This window comes from Asparagus officinalis, chromosome 7 (assembly GCF_001876935.1).
Source record: "Asparagus officinalis chromosome 7, Aspof.V1, whole genome shotgun sequence".
NCBI lineage: Eukaryota > Viridiplantae > Streptophyta > Magnoliopsida > Asparagales > Asparagaceae > Asparagus > Asparagus officinalis.
The window spans coordinates 9,791,929-9,808,796 of record NC_033800.1 but is presented as its reverse complement, the minus strand read 5'-3'; the positions used below and the strand labels follow the sequence as shown (position 1 = coordinate 9,808,796).

The 16,868-nt window shown below is 36.5% G+C and overlaps 2 protein-coding genes across 8 annotated transcripts in view; both read right to left on the bottom strand.

Annotated features, from left to right (window-relative positions):
• Positions 1 to 16,868, bottom strand: part of LOC109848018 — a 50,279-nt gene that overhangs the window by 32,650 nt on the left and 761 nt on the right. For 3 of the 7 annotated variants that reach the window (XR_002248672.1, XM_020417270.1, XM_020417272.1), the window contains exons 3-7: positions 16,478 to 16,627; positions 16,282 to 16,355; positions 16,065 to 16,183; positions 15,331 to 15,414; positions 15,070 to 15,171 (exon numbers count right to left, since the gene is read on the bottom strand). Coding sequence is in view for 6 of the 7 variants with exons in the window: in XM_020417270.1 (XP_020272859.1) it covers positions 15,070 to 15,171; positions 15,331 to 15,414; positions 16,065 to 16,183; positions 16,282 to 16,355; positions 16,478 to 16,627 (529 nt within the window). In the remaining variant the exon portion in view is untranslated. Of the gene's footprint in view, positions 1 to 12,198; positions 12,260 to 12,303; positions 12,605 to 12,660; positions 12,737 to 12,807; positions 12,860 to 15,069; positions 15,172 to 15,330; positions 15,415 to 16,064; positions 16,184 to 16,281; positions 16,356 to 16,477; positions 16,628 to 16,868 lie in introns of those variants that run through there. The other 4 variants (XM_020417271.1, XM_020417274.1, XM_020417273.1 and 1 more) reach the window with 4 other exon arrangements.
• Positions 383 to 4,854, bottom strand: LOC109848017 (elongation factor 1-alpha-like). Its single transcript, XM_020417268.1, has 3 exons — positions 4,698 to 4,854; positions 2,359 to 2,783; positions 383 to 1,556 (listed from the first exon to the last, which is right to left on the bottom strand). The coding sequence occupies exons 2-3, from the start codon at positions 2,773 to 2,775 to the stop codon at positions 708 to 710; spliced, it is 1,266 nt and encodes a 421-aa protein (XP_020272857.1). The 5' UTR covers positions 2,776 to 2,783; positions 4,698 to 4,854; the 3' UTR covers positions 383 to 707.

The following is a 16,868-nucleotide window of genomic DNA, read 5'->3' as shown; positions in this document are numbered from 1 at the left end:
ATAAATTACTGTAGCGTTAGCACTGTAACACAGGCTGTAAATTAACTATTCATGCTATGGTAAAATAGCATAGCATTACTACTATAACACAGTCGAAACCAGTAGTGTTTTAAATACATTACTACCAACATTACCATGGTATATTTAAATACAAAATTACTAAAGCAAAAATAAAAAACAAAAACAGTGCAAAAGCACAGGGTGCACATTAGTTAGAAAAAATAACAAAATGAAAACAGTAAGAAGAACGGTTGTAAGACGCAACAAAACCTGTATACTGAAATTCATGTGATCGGAAAAAAAAAGCTATATAGAAAATAGACAGCAGCCGAAGTATAAATTGTAAAAGAAATCAAAGAAAACAAAGGGACAAAACCATCAATGACACAAAACTACTATACTTCAATTAAAATGATCCGAGCTGAGCAGGAGAATAGAAAAGCTAAAACCTCCTACAACAGCCAAGGAAACAAAGTTCAGACTCTTCATAACACCGGACTCAACAAACCATAGGAGAAAATTCAGCAGACACATAAGTTTTTGCTCGACCACCGTCTATCAAGCACCCAGTTCTGGGAACGAGCACCAAATATCAGCAGCAGCAAAGCAGCAGACCAAATCCTACAGCAAAGTCCATAAACTGGCAAACACATAACAAAACGTACTAATAACGAAAATAAGACCTTCGACCCATAAGAACCCATGCTTCATTTCTTCTTGGCTGCCGCCTTGGTGACCTTAGCACCAGTAACAGCAACAGTCTGGCGCATGTCCCTCACAGCGAAACGACCAAGGGGAGGGTACGCAGAGAAAGTCTCCACAACCATGGGCTTGGTCGGAATCATCTTGACGAAACCAGCATCTCCGTTCTTCAAGAACTTGGGCTCCTTCTCAAGCTCCTTACCAGATCGCCTATCAACCTTGGTGAGTATCTCAGAGAACTTGACGGCAATGTGTGAGGTGTGGCAATCGAGGACAGGGGCGTATCCATTTCCAATCTGGCCTGGGTGGTTCATGATAATAACCTGGGAAGTGAAATTAGCAGCCTCTTTAGCGGGATCATCTTTGGAGTTTGAGGCGACGTAACCTCTCTTGAGATCCTTGACAGCAACGTTCTTGACGTTGAAGCCAACATTGTCACCAGGAAGAGCCTCTTGGAGAGCTTCGTGGTGCATCTCAACAGACTTGACTTCAGTGGTCAGACCAGTAGGACCAAAGGTAACAACCATACCAGGCTTGAGGACACCAGTTTCAACACGACCGACGGGGACAGTTCCAATGCCTCCAATCTTGTAGACATCCTGAAGTGGGAGACGAAGGGGCTTGTCAGAGGGACGCTTTGGCTCGTTGACCTGGTCTAGGGCCTCAAGAAGGGTAGGACCCTTGTACCAGTCAAGGTTGGTGGACCGCTCGATCATGTTGTCACCCTCAAAACCGGAGATGGGGACAAAGGGGATTTTGTCAGGGTTGTATCCAACCTTTTTGAGGTATGAGGAGACTTCCTTCACAATTTCATCGTACCTGGCTTTGGAGTACTTGGGGGTGGTAGCATCCATCTGATTATCCACAAAACAAACAAGAAATAAGCAGGGACCATAAACAATTTGTAAAAACATTACAATTTAGTATAAAATACATGACAAGAAAACCATAATTAAAAAGGAATGATGATCCAGCAGGCTCATAAAAGAATAACGTGGAACTAAAAATTACAAATAGATAGCATAAGCATAAAGCATATAATAAAATAAAAATAGAAGCCAATTGAACAATGATACTGTTTATTTTCTGCTGCATTTCATACCAGCATAAGAATCTCTATTGATTTACAAATGCCACAAGTAATATCATGTTATAAAAAGTCTTATATCGTGTTCAAAGAAAGTTGTTAAGCCAACAAAAGGCCAGAACATGATATTCTACAGCAAAACTATTGAATACGTATCTATTATGATGGAATATAGCAGCACCGGTAGCATGAATTTGGCATTATTACAAAAATATATATATCACAATGTCATACATGAGAATCCAACCAAATGCCATACACAAGAATTTTATCATTACTACAAAAAATTATATCATAATGTCATACACGAGAATCTAATCAAATGTCTCAAAAGATAAGACAACCATTTTTTTCTGGCAAAGTAAAACAAGCAGCAAAAATGATTTCTAGTTTGATTTGCCGTATGGGCCATAATAAGATTCACAAACAAATAATGTAAAGAGATGAAGGGGTCATAGCAAAGAGCTAAGAAATGGAATGTATAAGCAGTTTCATAATAGGATAAAACTTGTCGCTAGATATTGCAGTTAAAATATATAGATATCATCGATGAAAACTGTAGAATATACCTTGTTGCAGCAGCAGATCATCTGCTTCACTCCAAGAGTGAAAGCAAGAAGAGCGTGCTCACGGGTCTGACCATCCTTAGAGATACCAGCTTCAAAACCACCAGTGGTGGAATCAATGATCAAAACAGCACAGTCAGCCTGTGAGGTACCAGTAATCATGTTCTTGATAAAGTCACGATGCCCAGGAGCATCAATGACTGTGCAGTAGTACTTGGTAGTCTCAAACTTCCACATGTCAAGCACCCAGGCATACTTGAATGACCTCTTGTTCATCTCAGCAGCTTCCTTCTCAAACCTCTCAATCACACGCTTGTCAATACCACCCAACTTGTAGATAAGATGACCAGTGGTCGTCGACTTCCCAGAGTCGACGTGGCCAATGACCACAATGTTGATATGAACCTTTTCTTTACCCATAGTGTTAGCTGCAGAAAAGAAGAAAAAGATAAATACTATGTATGATTACAATAGTTAATTAACAGATTCTGAAACTAAGAACACCCTTGAAATGTAACAACAAAATCACCTCACATAGCAGAAAATGCCATACTTTTCAATTAAGCACTAAAAAAGTAATCAGAAAATTAAACTGAAAATATAAGGTAATAATATTTAAGAAACCAACTAGGACTTTTTACAAATAAAACAAGATAACCTATACTATATAAGATTGGGATCATCTCCACTATCAAAAAGATAAGAGATCACTACTTTTGTCATCATTGCAAATGTCAAATGAACGGTAGTGACTTGGTTTAAATATAGCATTCACCGTACCCCCAAAGAATTGGATTCATTACTAATTTACAATAAAAAAACCAATTCATAATCATGCACTAAAGAAATCAAGGGTTGTGAAAAAAGTAGTGGCCTCTCCCAACTTTCTAGTAGGGGAGAGGAACAAACCAACTTATTACACTATAAGAAGAAAGTAGCAAGGGTATGAAAATTTTCAATTAATCAAGGACCTGTAACATTTTAAACCCAGTTTCTTAAAAATAATATAAAGAGTTTAGTAAAAGAAAAGAATAAAAAAGTTGAACAAGTTGAATAAGATATATGTAAATGATAGGTGAAATACCATGCGACCTTATAGTGAGCAAAGATAGATACTGGAAATTAGGAAACAAGGCATGTTATCGAGTACAACCTAGCAAGTTCAAATACTAAATTAAGGACAAAAATTAAGAAAATAATATCATTATGAAACAGCTAACTCATAGGGTATATTTGTAGAGGAACTACACATGATTTATACAAGAGTAGAAAATTGAAATGTTAACAAGTTAATAAATTCTAACCCATATAAATTGAGAGTATATAATTCACAAATATCAAATGTCAATAAAAACATTAAGATATTAGTGAACGTTTAGGTGCCAGTTTAGGGAGACAATGTCTCTAATATATTACAAGAACCATCATAGTGAACTAGAACATAAATTTCACAAACAATTTGAAACATATATTAAACCCTACAAAAAAATGAAAGATTATATGAATCTTAGGAGAACATAAAAGTATACTTAATATAATAAAGGAAATAATTGCAGTTGCTAATATAGAAATATACAGTAACGCTCCAAAAAATGTTAGTAAAGATTATATGAGTCCTATGGGAATATAAGAAATTACTTAATGAAGGAAACAAGTGCAGCTGATAATTATAGATATATACAATAATGTTCAAAACTTATATTAAAGGTCTGTAAACAGGAAATGAAACGGTTGATACAAATGGAATGATTAAACGGCGTCCAATAGGAATTGAACCTATATTAAAGGTTTTTTTAACCTCTGTCTTTTCCGTTGGACGATGAACGCTTGCATTCCAATTACATTATTCATTAATTAACTTAGTTCATATGCAATGATAAATAATGGAATTATATCTGAAATCAAACACAAATCTATTATAAACTGAAATAATCATGATAAAGAATAAAGTAATGAAATCAGTAGCGCTACTTTCGTCATAATCGCTGATCGAACTGTTCATGAGTTTAATCCTTGAACAGTCAATACTAAACTTAGATCTGACAGCAGTTAGATCTATTCATACATTTAAACGCACAAAAAAGCCAGTAACCCTACACTGACGACTCAAATCCTAAAGAAATGAGATCGATCTAAGGCTAATCTACTACTAAACAACGATATTAACCTAAAACTGATTACAGATCTATAAAATCAACAGAAGAACATTGACAGAAACATTTCAGGGAGTTCTACGTGAATCAACCAATTACTAATTGAATCGATCATCAACAATACCATCAAGGATACAAGAAACCCTAACTAAAGACAAAAGGGGCAAAAAAAAAGGAGAAAAACCTCACCTTTGAGAAATTGCCGGCTCTCTGTAGAGGATAGCTCGCAGGAGAATTTCGGCCTAGAGAATGGAGAGAGGGGGGTTTCGCCCTCTCCTCTCCCTTATAAAGACGTCTTCTCTCCTAGGGTTTCTCCCTCCGCCGTTGGATTATCCAATCCGACGGTCTTTATTCCTTCTCTCCATCCACCGGTTGATGCGTTTTTCTCGTTTCAGATCACGACACGTCATCGTTTAGGTTTTTTTAGCCGGCTCCTCCGCTTTCCGTCCTAGGGTGGGCCCACTTTAGTGGAGAGTGCGGGTATTATTGGGTGCGATTTCTTTGGTGTGTCACAGGATTTTTTTTTGGGCGTTAATTAAATGGATTAGATCGCGATTAGGGGAGGCGTTAGCTTTATTTAAATGGCGTTCTCAGCGAAGTGATAAATTTGATGGTTAGGATTTGTCCGCCGTCGTTGACATCGGATTGGTTTGCTAGGGTTTGTAGGGTCCAGATCTGAGTCGGCGTCCACTTGCACTTCCTTCAGAGTCTCTAGCTAGGCCCAATGGGCCTCAGGGATTGCGAAGGCAACTTTTAGGTACGCTTTTCTTTCTTTTTTTTCCCTTTTTTTAAATTTAAACTTTCTCTTTTGCTTTTTATTAGTTCGGTAAAAATGAAAAAGTAATTTGATAGTATTTTATTAGGCAATGTATTGCCTTCAGTAGACGGGATTACTGTGTACTCGACATGATTATGGCATTAATTTGTTAGGATAAGATAATAGCGACATGTGATTTGAGCTTTCCAAGCAAGCAAGATTGTACGGTTGCTTGTTTTTTATATCATGGCGAGAAATTAATCTACGCACGTCTGCACTGTGAAAGATTTAGGGAATTAATTATCCGAACAAAATGGTGATTTCATCGGATGCGAACACTATGATGCCACGAACACGTATGTGTCCATGACTGTGGATGCCGTGAGGTCACAATATTGTTATCCTATTCCAACAGACAAATAGAAAAAAAGCTGACTAATTATTTGCAACCTCTTTAGATCTTTTCCCCCTTCGGATGACATATAGGGGCTGTTTGGTTCGTTTCCTTGATATAGAGAAATGCAATTCCATGTAAAGAAACACAAGTTTTGAGTTTTCCAAACTTTTTCAAGAAATAGATTGTTTTGCTTTGGTTCGCACATAAAAAATGGTGGGAAACCAATGTATTTATTTTTCTTGTGTTTGGTTCGCATAGAAAAAAAGGAAAACTTTCGTAAACAAAGCAGAGAAGGAAAAAAATCCGACGTGACAGAGTTTTCATCAATTTTACTTGGTTGGGGAAGAAAATCGGAGAGGGAAAAAAATCTTAGTTGGCGGCGATTTCGGCAGAGTTTTCCCTCTTCCATTCGAGCGAACCAAAGCGGCACAAAGAAATGGACGGAAATAAAAAAGCTGACGTGGATGGCTAAAAATCTGACGTGGATGGGTTTTCTGAGTTTTCCACCCCTTATAATAGCGAACCAAACAGCCCCATAAAATCCTCTTATCTTCTCGCGGATGGTAAGATGATTCTTTGGCGTTCTTGATTGGTCGCAATAAGTAGGATTTTTCTCAGTATTTATATGGAAGGCCCAAGTTTTTGGCAAATCTTATATTCAAAAAGTTTTTTTTTCCCTTTGCTTTGTGTATACAATCGTTAGAAGATTTTGTTGCACAGAGTGCATGCATGACGCGTAATTATGAAAGTGGCTTATTTGAATTGTTAAAGCCCTGTTTAGATACCATGGTGTTTTACTTGTTTTCATGGTATTTTTACCAAAAATAAAACACCATGCGTTTGAAAACCATGGTGTTTTTTGAGCTAAATCATCCTCAAACTAAAAACACAACACTTATTTCAAAACACCGTTTAGGTGTTTAAATTTGATGTTTTGATTTTGAGTTTGAGAATGTGTTAATATAATATCTAACATAATATATTAAATGTAATTAATATAGAGTTATTATCAACATGCTTATTATATTGTACTATACTATACTATATTATAGTTAATTTAATATATTAATATTTATTAAATAATTTAAAAATATAATAAATAAAATATATTATATAATAATATAATACATATTAAATATCAAGATTTAATATGTTAATAATGTATTGTATGATAATCAAAAAATAATAAATTATAAATAAACTAATAAAAAATTAATAAAAGTTATTGATAAAAATAATAATATAATAATGACATAATAATATGCTATACAATAGTATAATTGCTATAACATTATTAACTTTTTAATAAAAAATTATAATAAAATAATAATTATAAAATATTATATAATAGTAACATATTTAATAATTACATAACAATATAATAATAATATTATGATAACTTATTGTATAGTATAATATTATATTATATGAATAATAGTATAATATTATATTATATTAATCATAGTACAATATTATATTAACAATAAAATAACAATAATATAAAAATATTAATATAATATACAATAATAACAAATTGATATACTAAAATAATTAAATATGTAGTTATTTGAAAATAACATGTAATAATTACAATATAATATAACTCATTAAAGTACAACATAATATTATAGTATACATTATATAATATTATATTGTATTACATTTAATACTGATAATATTATAATAATGTAAACTAAATATTATAACATTTTATTTATAATATATTTTATTATAATTAATATATAATATATTAATAATATTTTTAATATTAATGTTATAATGGGTCAAACTAGTGTTGACCAAACCACTTAACATGGTGCTTTGAAAATATTTTAAGGGAAAAACACAACATCATGGTGTTTTTTTATAAAAACACAATAAGAAAAACACCATGATATCCAAACGAAACCTTAGAGAACAAATCATTTGATTGTTTTTCGCGTAATTATGAGAGTGGCTTATTTGAATTGTTAAGAGAACAAATCATTTGATTGTTTTTTTGTTTTTGACCCCCCCCCCCCCTCCCTTCAAGTGTGGGTATTACCATCTATATATCTATATACTATTACTAAAAACTCTTACTCTTCAAAACGCCACTTGGCAAAAATGACACATGGCAAAAAATAACACATACCCTTGAAAACGCCACATGGCATCAATTTCGGTTCCCAACATTATTCATTATCTTGAAAATAACAATATTTTTCCATTATTTAATCTATTACTATCTTTTACTATCAATTTTGGTTCCCTATATAATTTTGCGAAAAGATAACTTGTATCTAATCTCTAGCTCCTCTCTCTCCCTCCCACAAAACTCTGAGTTCAACCTTCTCATCTTCCCAAAGCAATTGTCTGCTTTTTCCAACGCATCATCATCATCATCATCATCATCATATGTTCAATTGATCATATTCAATTCCCAAAGCATCATCAAAGCTTCTCTCCCTCATGGAGTCCCCTCATGGAGTCCAGAGCCTTTTTCCTCAAACCCTCCTTCTCCTCCTCCTCCAAAATTTCCCAAGAGAAGTCGACGAAGTGCGGCCGAAGGCGCTGCATCTACTTCAATGGAAACTGTGATGACAGCTCCGACGATGAATTCGTCGGCGATTCCCCTCCAATCGCCGTCGCTGGATCCGGCGACGCGCTGGAGATCATTAAGGTAGTAGTTTTGATCTTGTAAGATATTTGATGAAGTTTTCTTTTTTGTCAAAATTTAGATAGTTTTGTTCCTAATTTGTAGGGCTTAGTTCCGTGCGAGAGCCTATCAGAGCGCAATCTGTTGGCGGACGCATCAAAGATCGTGGAAACTAATAAAACCAAGATCGAAAAGAGTAAAGATGTTTGCATCAAGTTCGTAACTGAAAATTTGTAGTCTTTAGGTTATGATGCCTCCATTTGCAAGTCTAAATGGGATAAAACCCCTTTTGATTCCAGCTGGTGCGTTTATTTCAGAAAAAAATCCCTCCTTTCTTATTGTTATCTCGGCTACTTAGGTCTCGGTTATGCTGTTTTTTGCGATTCATAATATAGAAGTCTTGCATATATTGTTTGCGTCAAAAGTTGGTTTTGTCATGGAATTTATTATATCTTCGGTCGATTACAACAAATTCAAAAAAGAGATAGCCTTTTTATAAGATTCCTTTTACACAACAAAAGAAAAAATTACAACTCTTGAGAAACAAACGTAGGATCGTTGTTTGGATCGCTGCTTACGTGGGATCTTTGCCTGTGCCGGGAGCGCTTTGACTCGTGGACCACCAAATCACAGATTCTGATTGAATCGTGAGGGGTTTAATGATTCTACCTTCGTTTATCGAAGTGAGAATTTGAAACGATATCTTATCAAAGTAAGATAGTCGTTCTTCTTGAAATCAAGTCAAAGCTCGAATCTCAAGGGATTGACAGAAGCCCAAGAACTCTGCTCTCTCTCTGCTTTGGATTGCTCCCACAAGTGCTCTTTGATCCGCTCTTCTTGAAATCACGATCTCAAGGGGGTATTTATAGCCCCTAGGATAAACTGCACTTCCGAGACAGTGTTTGCTGTCTCGGCGGCCGAGACAGCAAAGACTCGGGTTTCGAGACAGTAAAGACTGTCTCGGCCCGCGAGATAATAAACACTGTCTCGGAAACAGTAATTGTCTGGCAGTTTTCTTGTAACTGCCTTTCCACGTTTTACAACTCCGTTATTTTGACAGTTATCAACGTGATTCTCGCCCATGACGTTCCCCATGTTCTTTGGCAGTTAATGGACGTGTGTGGCAGTTGTTCAAGGTGGTTTCTGACCATTTCAAAACTGTCTCGCACGGCGAGACAGTAAACACTGTCTCGCGTGCGAGACAGTAAAGACTGTCTCACACGGCGAGACAGTAAAGGCTGTATTCTCTTTGATTTTTTGGATGACTTCCTTTTGAGCTGTATTTGGATATCTTTCAGCATTTTTTGACGCCTACATATATGACTTCATTTCTCTGGTTGAAAAGATGCACTCACAAAGTTTTTCGATGATGGTTGTAGTATCATGAATCTAATTGGAGTTTTGAAGTTCAAGAAGATGGGGGAGGATTTTGTTCGCAATTTTGGCCTTCCTTATACCATTATCAAGTCTGTTACTTATTACTAATATATTAATGCTTAGATAAATTTCTTCACCTATATGAACTTGTAGAATGGTAAAAAAAATTTGGCTGAAACATTCAATTTTTTCTGCTTATCAGGGCTGGAAGATTGACTGATGGACCTTATACTTCTTATGATTTAAATACACTTATTAAAGCAACTGCTGGAGAAAGGAGAGCAGTAGTTATAGGCCAAGGTATCACTTTTCCGATCTCAAATATTGAAATATCAGCAGTTTTTGTATATCTCTAACTATAGTTTGAAGTGCTAATTCCAAACCCCTGTAACAATGTGAGACTCAAAATTGCTTGATGTACATTTTTAATCTGCAGTCCATATACAAAACTTGATATAAGTTAACAAACACGGTCTATTCAAATAATTTCTACCAAATAAAATGGCATGATATTGGTCATGGAAAGCTGGCTTGCATATGGACTTAGAGAAGTATGCATCACAAAAACAGTTAACAAAAGAGATTTAATAGAATTAAATGGAAGGATAATAATCATGTAGCCGACCCCCAAAATCTAGGATAAAAGCTTTGTTGTTCTGTTTAAAATTGCTCATTGAAAGTTAGTTAAGGAAAGAAATAATCTTCCTGAATTTGTGAAAAATCGATTGCCATATAACTAGAAGCTAGAAAGTTTCTTTCATATTTCACTATCATACAGATATTAAGGGTTAAATTCACAACGTTGCCATGAAATTTGGAGGGTTTTGCACAAAACTACCATTAATTTTTTTATTAGATAACTACAATGAAAAATTGTAGAAAACTCCCATAAACTATAGGAAATTTTTACTGACGGATTATTTATGTCCATCAATCTGGAAAATTCACAGAACTACTATAGAAGATATATAAAGTACACCAGAATTAAATTGTCTAAACCGTGTTGTGTGTTAAGCATGTGACAACCTACACTCATTGTCATTAGGCATGATAGTTTAGTGAAAAGTTCATGGTAGTTTCTCTAATAATCATGGTAATGTTAGCAATACCTTATCCTTAATCAATAACCCTTACTCCTCTTTATCACAGTAGTTTTGAGGATTGTAATCAACATTGTACAACAATATAGTGATATCTCTCAACTTGCATCTGCATGCTACAATCGATGGATATTTTGTTGCAAAACTTTTTGTGATCATGTTGCATTATGATAAATTACAAAACGAGAGTTTTTTAACCAGTTACTTAAAATTGATATTTTTTTGTTGTTCAGGAGATAAACTTGTGGGCGAGGTTAGCAGACTTGTAGTGGTAGAAGCCTGCATACAAGCTCTCGATATAGACTTCACCAAGGGACAAATTTCAACAACTCGTAAAAGGGTGGGGTTTTCTTCCCCCGTTGTTCCTCCGATGATCGGTTAGCTAGTTACTTGAGTGAGAAAGTGGCGAACTATAGCAATTCTTAACTGCAGTGGAATGGAGAAAAATGCTTAGACAATTGCTTACCTTTATGTTGAGAATAATTTTCCCTTTTACGGCAATGAAGGAAGAACATTTTGGACTCTTCGTCCGAGTCAGAGTTGGCGGCCGAGTCAGCTTTGACTTTACAGATGGCAGGCGCGGAGTGGGCGTGGTCACTTTGGTATTTAATGAGATGAGATAGACGGCGTGCGAAGCCGGCGTGGTCCGATGTGCCATAAATAATATTGGGGATGGAGAAATGATGGCATCTGTCACGCATTTAATGTGATGTCGACGCGCTGTTAGTGGGGAGCTCGAGGTCGTAGTCGCCTTTTGTCTCGTATGAAAGGGTGTCAAGAGGTGTCGCCTTTCGAGTCGGCTTTCATCAGATGTCGGCTGGATAATTAGTCGAGTAGGCTTGCGACGAGTCATCTTCGACGAGAGGGTTGGCCAGTACCGCCTTTCGAATCGACCCTGGCAAGATGTCAACTCGTCGAGTAGACTGAATCAGGACTTTGGCTATCCCAAGCGTAGAGCTGGCCGAATTAGGAGTAATGAGAGATCCTAATCTTGACGATTAAAAACATCATAAGAGTTTTACTGTAAAATTGTATCCACCAATATCAAACTTAAGAAGTACCCTTTAAAAATTAGATGTATATCGTCAAGTACCCATACATGTATAGTACCTGCTTTCACTCACCAAAAGTAGAGCAATACATGTGATGTGAACACCCAAAGAAACACACACATTCAATTAATATATATACCAACTAATCTCTTATAATTGCAATAGTAATAACAACAACAAATTAATTGTTAAGTATACAAGATAATGATTAATTAGGGTGCTAATCTACAAGTTAGCTTTATTAATGAGTAATTAAGGGGTGTAGAGCCTATTGCCGCATTTGCAACGCCAGGCCTCCGGGTAGTACTCGGTGGTAACTGGCGGGACCGTCACGCGCACCGCACCGCGCGCACCGGCGGCGCTTCCCTGCGCACCTCGGTGGGTATGACCCGGGCCCACCCAAGCTCCTCCGGCGCACCGTAGCCCAGCCCTGCAAACGGAAAAAATGCAACGGCGGCGCATGTTAGCATTCAAGTGAAGTATAAGGTAAAGTACGCTACTGAGACCGTTAGTTGTAGCCGGTACAGCTTAGGATGCCGGCATATGTTAGCCGAGAAGAGCTGCTGTTGCTAATTTATGCGGCTTCATGTAGCGCAGTGTACGGAGCATACACAGCGACCAGGTGAAAGGAACAGAGAAGCGTCCGCAGCTTGTCGTGTAAGATAGTAAGTGCTCGGTCATACTTGCTAATGTGCGCTGCGGGCGGAGAGAACTGGACAGGTGCTTAAAACACGGGCGAAGTGCATTTTTACTCATTGGCCTGATATTTAGCGAACTGCTTGATTTTGTAATTAAAATGGCTTAAATGCTAATTACAAGAAGATTTTTTTTTGTGAATAATAAGAAAAGAATTAACAAAGACTAAAGAGCACCTGCGCATTAATATCCAAGCTCAAGCTTCTGATATCTGCCAAAAAAATAAGACAAAAAACAACGAAACATGTCAAACTTAAATTCAAATTCTGAGGTACAGATATCTAGTTTTACCCTTTTTTAGCAAAATTCCAATATTTTAAGCAGGATACAGCACCTGTTGAGTGAGAGTGAGAGAATAGGTAGAAGCTTCAGTGGTAGTATAGCATGTGAGTAGGATATGAAAGCTGAGGATTTTTGTACTACAATAGGTTGATGAAGAAATTTTCTAAATAAACCTATTAAACTTTTTTTTTAAATCAACCACTTGAGTTTTTTTTTACAAAAATCAACCAATTTTCTCGTCACGTCAACATTGAGAAAGTGGGTCGATTTTTGTTTTAATTCAGTTCCTAAATATTCGGGGTTGCCAACCCCGACTATTTAGGAGGTTACTAAACCCTAATTACAACCCTAAATCTTAACATTCTATGCATTAAATAGTCGGGGTTGACAACCCGACTATTTAGGAACCGGATTAAAAAAATGCTTAGACAATTGAAAGGGTAAAAAATTTCAAGGAAGGCTGCAGAGGTTGTTAGACTCACCATAGTTCAGGTTGAAAGGTATTGATTTATATCTTATACCCTTTCAGTTACAATCCAATTAGATGTATGATTTTATATTTTATGCAGCTTTCAGAGACAGCTTAGATTTGAACCATGTACATTACATATTTCCTTCTTTTATAGAGCTACATATCTATTCATTTCATGTATCACTCTGCATATATAGATGAGGTTGAGCAATATATTAGTAATATTTTTCCCTTATAAATCATTAGGAGTCGACAGGTCAAGAATATTTCAATGATGAAGCTGAATCTTCCAAAAAGAAAATTGATCTTGATAATGTAAGTCAATACACTTAGTTTTACTATTCTTTTTCATTCCTCTTGTTTGTATTTTTTTTAATTTTTTTTGGTGAAATGAAAGGTAAGTATTCATGTCATCCTATGGAGAAGAAGGAACATCATAACAAGTGGGTGTATCGAGTGAAAAAGGAATAGGATGGTTCCAGAAGATATAGAGCCCGACAAGTTGTCAAATGATTTCAACAGAAAATCCAAAGAAAAAAGAATCCAGCGGATATGTTAACAAAGGCAATGACCTTTCAAAAACTAGAGTTGTGTGTAACTTCAGTTGGCCTTCATGCATAGGTGATGAAGGCGGAGCCACGCAAGCGGAGGTGTTTGTTAGGATAGCCTGCTAACGACAGTTTAGTTTCCAAGTGGGAGACTGTTGGATCTAGATGTGTAGCTCAAACTCACCTGCAAGCGAGCTTCTCTAGGCGAGGACGAAGCTCAGGCGAGGGCGAGCTCCAGTTGGCAAGCTCCAGATCCACAGGCGAGTTCGTGAGCGGGCGAGGTCCAGAAGCTGGTGGGCTCGAGGTCATTGCAGGCGAGGTTGACGCAGATGCAGGAGAGCTCGGGGTCGACATCAGGCGACCTGGAACGTGGCACAGGCGAGGACGATCCGCAGGCGAGCTCGAGCGTGGGATCCAGGCTGTCGACAACTTGTCTCGAGCTGGCGCTAGGGTTTCCCTATAAAAAGGAAACCCCTAGCACGAGATGGGTGCTTCTTCTCTCTTTCCTTCAAACTTAAGATCCCTCAACGAAGGCCAACATTTGAATTTCTTCTTCTCTCTTAATTCCCGTTGCAGCTGAAATTCTAATGCTTCAAGGGCTTTTTTCTACACCTATTTGTTCTTTCTTCTCTCATGACCTTTTTCTCCAGCGCTCAAAGAGATTTGAGGGGGAATTTTAAGAGGAGAAAAGAGAAGAGGGTTTGAGAATTAAAGTGGGGATCTTTTTCCCATCTCTCAATAGGTGATTTTGAGGGGGAATTAAAGAGGAGGAATCAATACCGTAGCTACAGAATTGATTTGTATTTATTGAGGTATCTCAAGTTTGAGATCCGCTCTTGAATTGTAATTTTTTTTATTAATAAGAAATTATTGTGTGTGGCTCCTAAGGACGTAGGCAAGTTTGACGAACCTCGTAAATTTTGGTGTACTTTTCTCTATATTGCGTTTCTGCTATGTTAGGGATTTTGGCTAAAATCCCAACAGTTCTAAAGAATTTATGTCCAGAACTAACAAAACAGCAAAAAACTGATAGTTTATATACTTGATTGTTAAGACTAACAAGTAAGATCATGTGTATGCAACATGAAAAACGAGCAGTAGGAAAAATATTGAACACGTGTATAAGCCAAGGCTAGAAACACAAATGCAACGGGACTCGGAGAAACCATGCGCCTTTCTTAACAAAGTAAAGGAGACCACCTCACGAAATGAAATTTGAACAAAAAGAAGAAACATATCTACCAAAAAAACCATCTCTTCTTGACAGGATCTGCTTGAATAACTTTTGGGGTCTCCTCCCCTTTCCTCTTTTCCATTCCCTGATTCAATGACTCCAACCTTTTTCTGAAATAAAGTGAGAAGCAAGTTTTAGTATTCAAAAATTACAAATCACATAATAGATGCTTGAAAGTCATCCCTCAAGCGAAAATATTTGTAGAAAAATAATAAATGAGTTGTCAGCTACTTCCCCACTAAAACTAAGAAAATAGTAGGAAGAATTACTTGGTATCTTCAAGACGACCATGCAAACTCCATCGCTCGCGAAACCCTTCCATTCCTTCCATTCCACTTGCAAGAATCATGCGCCTAGAGTATTTGAATTGTATATAAGATCCGAAAGTGTATTTTATACTTCTGTCTATGTAGATAAAGAATCAGAAACAAGCCTATATGGGACCAAACCATACTTAAAAAAAAGCTTGTACCAATATTGTGTTTTTGAAATACATAAATTGTTCGGTCATAGAAGACTTGCCCACTTTTTAGAATATATAATTCTTGAGATATCCAAAAAAATAAAAATTAACATTGAACTCGATTTGATGGAAAGCAGTAGTAATTAGGATAAATGAGACATTTGCTACTGGCATCTTCATGACTAGCTCAATTTATTAATTCATGTTTCATCATTATAAATAACAATGCTTTTGTAGAATTTATAGCTTTGGTTATACCAAATGTGAGTGGCGAAATTGAAGATGTAGATGGTGAATAAGATTGTTATTTTTGATAAATTGGCTAAACGGTATGACCAGCTAATAAAGAAAAAACAGTATAAGGAGATGATCTACTCTTCGGACTAACAAATAAGATGCTAAACAATGCCTCAATATACCAGAAAATAAGCAAACAATTAAGATCATACTATCATAAAATATTTTGTTGTCTGGTAGAGAGGAGAACAGAGGCTATATAAAAGTATATAGGAAAATTCAATTGAAGTCTAGACATTGTACCTCTCTAGGGATGTGACCGAAGCTTGAAGCTGTCTCGCCCTCTCCTTTGCTTCTTCCATGGGCATCGATAAACCCAGCTTATATTCGCTCTCTTGAAGTCGTCGCCTCAGCTCCTTATCCTATGACAACAAGTAGAACCAAGCACACCACCCATAAATCACATAATTATTTAATTGAAAAAAGGAAATACAGAAAGATGTAAGTGAACATATCTGACCCTTTTCTCGGCACACTGTCTGTACAACACAATCTCATCTTGGCAAAAAGGCTCGATATCATTGATTTGTAGACCTGAAAGATGAACATAGCCAACGGTCTAAGGATATATCTCTCACATTTCCCTAGCTAGCTAGTGTATCAAACTCACAACAATACAAAGCGCAAACAATTGGTCAAAAGTTCAAGGCACTTACATAAGAAAAGATTCCTCAGAATTCTCTCACACGTATCGACACCTTCGAGCACGTGAGACGCAATCTCTGGGGGGATAAGAGGCGATGGCGGCCCAAGCATAAGGTCATCACCCACCAAGATGGTTTCTTCCATCGTTGGCTGCGAATCAACTAAAATCCCAATAAACAATAACAATGATGAGTAGATGACATTACAATATACACTACAGACTGATTTATCTCCCAAGAAAAAAAAGACAGAAAGTTCTAGTTAAATACAATTTACAGCATTCATTACATGATTTCTCTTCATTACTGTGAAGCGTATTGTCTCCCAGTGCAGTCCAATATCATAATTAAAGCAATTAGACTAGACATGGGAAATTCCTAATTGTTGTATCAAACTTATTAT

Bases quoted from the DNA above. Each gene is read 5' to 3' on its own strand.
- LOC109848017 (XM_020417268.1), bottom strand. From the start codon at position 2,775: ATGGGTAAAGAAAAGGTTCATATCAACATTGTGGTCATTGGCCACGTC. The intron at 1,557-2,358 runs GTATATTCTACA...GTGGATAATCAG, and splicing joins TGATCTGCTGCTGCAACAAG to ATGGATGCTACCACCCCCAA.